The sequence below is a fragment of the Limanda limanda genome, chromosome 7, assembly GCF_963576545.1.
Source record: "Limanda limanda chromosome 7, fLimLim1.1, whole genome shotgun sequence".
NCBI lineage: Eukaryota > Metazoa > Chordata > Actinopteri > Pleuronectiformes > Pleuronectidae > Limanda > Limanda limanda.
In genome coordinates this window covers 13031331-13037330 of record NC_083642.1, presented here as the reverse complement: position 1 = coordinate 13037330, position 6000 = coordinate 13031331, and the positions used below count along the sequence as shown (strand labels likewise).

General features: G+C 45.6%; 1 protein-coding gene across 1 annotated transcript in view; it reads left to right on the top strand.

Annotated features, from left to right (window-relative positions):
- The first annotated feature begins 504 nt into the window (after window positions 1–504).
- The window catches only part of LOC133005017 (leucine-rich repeat-containing G-protein coupled receptor 6), a 35444-nt gene continuing 29948 nt past the window's right edge, over window positions 505–6000 (top strand). Inside the window, exon 1 of the mRNA XM_061074604.1 lies at window positions 505–740. Within this exon, the coding sequence (XP_060930587.1) occupies window positions 520–740 (221 nt within the window). The 5' untranslated portion in view covers window positions 505–519. The remainder of the gene's footprint in view (window positions 741–6000) is intronic.

The following is a 6000-nucleotide window of genomic DNA, read 5'->3' as shown; positions in this document are numbered from 1 at the left end:
TCCAGCCCATCCCTAAATTGTGGGCCAATGAGGGTGGCTCATTCACAACTCATGCAGTCCTTCTACAATAGGTAAGGAGAGAGAGACAGAGAGAGGAAGAGACATTTACAAGGAGAGAGTGTGTGTGAGAGAGAGAGAGAGAGAGGGAGAGAGAGAAACAGAAAGGGAGGGAGAAAGAGTGACTGTGTTTGGGGGAGAAGGACAGTGAGAAAGGAGAGGGCAGGGTGAGAGGGAAGACAGGAAAGAGGGGAAGGAAGTTACAGCAGAGTTAACCCCTGGGAATGAGGCAGTGAAGAGAATGAAGAGATGAAGAGATGAAGAGGTAGAACTTATGACTGGGACAGACTTTCAGTGAGGACAACCTGCACAGGAGGAAAAGATCAGTGAGGGGCTTCCAAAGGGAGACAGCAGATTTAGGACAGAGAAGAGTCAGTGGAGCCTCCTCATCTTATCACAGCTATCTCTTAGGACATTAGAGAGGACAAGAGAGAGTGCAACAGGACAGGTGGACAGTCAGACATGTTGCCTGTGCTTCTGCTTCTCTGCGTGGCTGGAGGAGTTTGGGGTTCCTCCCCCGGAGTGTGGGGGTACGGACGGGTCCAGGACAGACAGGGGCCGCCGGCATCCCTTTGCCCGTCTCCATGTCAGTGTGAGGAAGATGGGATATTCGTCATGGCCGACTGCTCGGAGTTGGGACTATCAGCTGTGCCAGCCAACCTCAGCCCCCTCACCACTTACCTGTGAGTACCACATGCTCCTGTTGAGTTAGGGTGCTTGATCTTGTCCTGCTTCATCTTCACCTTTCCACATGCAGGCCTGTGACTGTGTCCTGCTCTTCCTTGACCTTTTGCCATTCTTGCCTTGTGTTTCCACTTTGTGTGTCATCCTGATCCCTTCCCCTTGATCCCTAAACCTCATATCATGCATTGTGGTACCAATTCATCTGATATGGAATTTAAAATCTTGACTGCCAATTGTGAGTCCCAACTTAAAAATTAATTTGGAAATGAAAATACCTTGCCAAGTTAGATTAAAATCACTATACATCGCATCTGTGATTTTAAAAATAGAGCAGTGGGCAGCAGTCAGATGGATGCGTTACCAGGAAACAGCGGCACAACCCGCACACAGATAAAAACAGACAGGGGCCAAGTGGGAACATGTGTGTGTGTGTGAGAATGTTCGTGTGCGGATCACTATAGCAAAATGACTTGACCACTTCTTTCAGTGTCAGGTTTCCGAGCGCCAACTGGAGACCCAGCGTGAGAGTGTGTGTGTGTGTGTACGTGAGCATGTGTGTGCCTTTGTGTACATGTATGCATGAGTGCTTGTGCTCGTGTGTATGTCTTCTTCTAGATCATTTTCAATATCCTGAATATACAGTAAACATACTTGTACATATAAATATATAAGAGACTGAATGTTCTTATTCAGTATATTATATATGACATAACATTACCTGGCACACGAATTTGGCACCTGTACCACCTTGCTAGTTAACCCATTAATTAGCTAACCAGCTGGTGAGGTGGCTATCGAATTTACAAACGGTAACCCTCCTATTAAGCAGCAACAGAGCAACCTCTGCACATGTCTTCATACCTTTCTACTCACTGAGATCTCTTCACCATAGTCAGGCTATCCATTAAAGCCGTTTTATGACATGACCTCTGGGTGAAATCCGGAGAGTTGGCTGCTGACTTTGACCGCAGTTTGCCTTTCACATGCATTATTCAGACGAGAGGTGGAGCAGCCAGGTGCAGAAGACAGAGGCAGAAAGTGACGAATTAACTTTGCTGCGTAGACCATGTGATCACAGGATCCCGACACTGTTGTTGTCTCTTATCACCACAAACTGTCCTGACATCTTCGTCAGTGTCTTTTACGCGTATGGCACAGCTTTTTTACCAGGAGATTTTTTTTATTTTCGTCATCAACCCCCAACTCGCTCGCGGTGAATCCGGCTTGGATCCCCTGATGTGTTCACATATCAAATTCTCAAGGATTTCTACAGACATTATACTAGGAAGCCAGGCAGATAAAGTCGGTAGAAACTGGGGGGCGTCTCACTTGGACACTTGTCTTCACACATGCACGTCCTCCAGAGAAAATATGGAGGAACTGCAGAGTTCAGAGAATGTCTGAAAGCAGTTTAAGACTCATGGGAGAAATCTCTGTGGTCTTTCAAGTTGGCTGCCATATCTCCCATTTACAGAGCCAAGGTTGTGTAGGATCACCAGATCTTTATCAGAATCAATATTGAATTAGAATCGCTTACTCCACCTTTGATGATCTGTTTTAGTCTACATACATGTAACCTACTGTTTTGTAATACTAAAACTCAATAATTAAAAAGGTGAGAATTGTTTGCATTCTACCTAGGAAACTCTTAATTCTTTATTTTTGATGGATAACTTGACAAAATGGTTTACACGTGGGACCTTATTTGTAAAAGGTGACAGCTCAATTTTTAAATATGATTAGTGATTAGTTATGCTTGAAAGCTCAATTGGAGCAGCTGGCAGATTACTAAACATACTGTAAGTACCATTAAAACATGATTATAAACATTATTCATCAAAAGTTGTGGAAATCAAGCCAACTTCCAAAACACCACCCTGCTGTGGCTTACTGCCAGATCTTTCAAATTGCCTGACTGCGTAAGGCTCTGAGGACAGATTATAGACACTTTGTGATAACTGATATTGAAGTGATAGAAGTCAAATCCAGGAAATAGGGTGTGATAGAGCAGTTGCTCACTAGGGGCTCTGCAAGTATTACCGTGGAGGGATACAAGTCAGAGGGAGTGAGGAGAGATCAACAGTTTATGTTGCTAACGACTTTTAAAGAGGGACATAAAGGAAAGACAACTCCACTTGACGGATGCCCAACTCTGCAGCTGTCATGTGAGCCTGGGACTCCAGATATCACTGTGTCCATTTGAACGTTTAACCACATGTAGAGTTTACGGTGTTGCTAACTTCATCCAGGAATCACTCACCTCTAAGAACGTCAGGCTGTTGGGCCCACAAAGGGGCATGCCACACAACTAGGCCAGCACACACACACACACACACACACACACACACACACACACACACACACACACACACACACACACACACACTGGAAGTGAGTCAAAGAGGAAGAGTGTTGAGCCTCTTAGTCCTCCTCTAATATAAAAACATTGATGACATGAAACTCCCTCTTTCGAAATCTACTCTGCTCTTAAAGGAGCCACTATAGCCACGCACACACCCACACATGCACAAGAGCGCACAAACACACACACACGCTCTCTCTCTCTCTCTCTCTCTCTCTCTCTCTCTCCCTCACACACACACACACACGAGTAATTGTTCATTTCCCGTCGTTACCTAACGGTGGAACTGGACCAATTAGTGAGTTTGAGGGCTGATTTAGAATAAGATAAATAAACTCAGCGACCAACCGCACATGCCCACACACATGCAAACACACATTACTGCAGACGAGAGCAGGAGGGAATGTAGGGCAGCAGGAGAGATGCCGCAACAAATTAAGATACCGCACACAAGAGTCGCAGATTTCTCGTTTGCCTGGCTGATAAAAATCATCAAACGCCAACAAAACAACATCCCCTCCCTAACCCTGCCCACATGCACACACACACACACACACACACACACACACACACACACACACACACACACACACACACACACACACACACACACACACACACACACACACACACACACACACACACACACACACACACACACACACACACACACACACACACACACACACATAACCCAGAACATTGCACAGCAGGCCAAAGTTTCACATTTCATCCTGGAGAATAAAAGGTTACAACAGCGGAGAGCCGGTCCAGTCCCCACCAGGATCTGTCAAACCGTCCAGCATGCCCCACTGTGCAATGGCGGCTGGATTAGCCTTCCGGCACATACTGTAGGCTGCCGAGGTCACAGAGATTTGCTTGGGAACAGTCCACATTAGAAACCACATCCACATAACGCTGTGAAAGTATATGACATCATTCACCCATGTCATCGGAGAGCTCTTCAAAGTGAGCACAACTGTACGTGCTATAGAAACCAAAGGGGGCAATCCAGGCTATGAATGCTTCTCTCCGTTTTCTTGGACGACTCCAATCCAAAAGGGTAGAAACATAATTAAATTATCATCAGTGGGAAAAAAACTATTATAACAAAATAGTGAGGTGAATGCAGGTTTACGCTCTAAAGGAATTCAACTCTTCGAAGGCAAAGATGCTTCAAGCAACTCATAACAAAGTAGGTAGAGATTTATGGCAATAATCGTTTCCGTGGGCAACGCATAAAATGAGCTGTCATATGAAACGCTTTGAAAGTACTTCTCTTTGATATCAGATTAGAGAGGAAAAACACTGCCCGAGGGTGTGTGTCTGTTCAGGTGATGTGCGTGCATGTGTGTTGATGTGTGATGAGTTGAAGAACACTATGTGCGTCTGGGATTGGTGCTGTTTTATGTGTAGCTGCAAGCAAAGTAACATAAGAGATGGCTCCGCAGTGACACAATAAGTAGGCTGTCTATCACAACTGTTGGCCGAGGTGCAAGAGAATTAGTCAGCTGACCCCTAATAGACTTACACCTATTTAGGAAAGAATGTAATTGTGTTGAGAGTAAGTAATAAGTTCAGGATCTGGCTGCTGTGATATCCTGTAGGTAAAAAAGTCAGTTTTGGAAGGTTGTCAGGTGCTTATGTTTACACATCTCACGTTTCTCTCAGCAGCGTTCACTGTGTGCACACAGGTGTGTGGGAGGGATGGAGTGTGTGTGTGCATTCGCTTGTGAGTCTGAGGCTGGAGTTGAGCACCGATTAGGTGATGCTTTGTGGTAGTGGTGAGTGCGGCGAATGTCTAACGGTGTTTTAACCAAGGCCAGGAAACCACGACGAACGCATTACCATACAGAGGAAAACCATGGAGTGTGCAAACGCATTCATATGTGTGTGTGTGTAAAGACCACCCAGACTGCTGAGGGTTTTTTTAGTCAGTGGAGGTGAAGCAGGAAAAATTGAAAGAGGGAAGATGAAGAAAAAGTGATAGAAACTGACAAGGAGAAGGGCGAAGGATTCTAAATCGTGACAGAACAATATGAATAGGAAGATTTTGAAGACTAAGTTTAAGCAGGAGAGCGCGCGCACTCATACACAAGCATTTAAAAACACATGCGCATACTTTACGTACACATGCAGGAGACAACATCCTGCCTCTTTGTGGTGGCCATGGCTGTAGCAGTCGTGTGCGTGTCATTTAGCCATTATGTTGATGGAACGATTCCTATCATGAGCAACCGGGGGTCACACTGTAAACAACTTGTCTGAGAGAGTGAGACACACACACATGAAAAGAGGGAGACGTTGTGAGGGATGGAGGGCGGAGGAAGAGTCGAGGGGAATGAATGAACAAAAATAAGAAAATTGCAGAGAGAAAAGAGAACTGTGTGTGTGTGTCTTTCTGTGTGTGTGTATGTGTGTGTTGTCAGTGGAGGGTCCTCTATACAGCCGCTATCAGCTCCAGCATCAGTGTCCTGGCTCCAGGCGTCTATGGTAGCCCCACAGCTCAACTACACTTCCCTCTCTCCCTCTCTCTGTCTATCCCAACCTTTTCTGCTTTCCACACCTGTTTCCTCTGGCTCCCCTTAGTTAGAAGAAGAATCCATACATTAAGTGCTTGAGTGTGTGTGTGCGTGTGTATTTCTTCAGAGCAGGTGTTGAAGCTGCTCACACAGCACTAAGTGTAAACGTATGATCACTGATGTGCAATGTGCTACTCAGAAATTCTAAATGAGTGCATATAGCTCAGGGCAGCGGGCTGGAAAAGTGAAGGACGTGTACCCAAGCCAAATGGTGTCAATGTTTTCAGGGTGTGTGTGTGTGAGGAGGTGTGTTGGATCTAAGCCGATGAACTGTCAGCCGTGATCAGAGTTGCAGAAGAGAGCCGGACCTCAGGA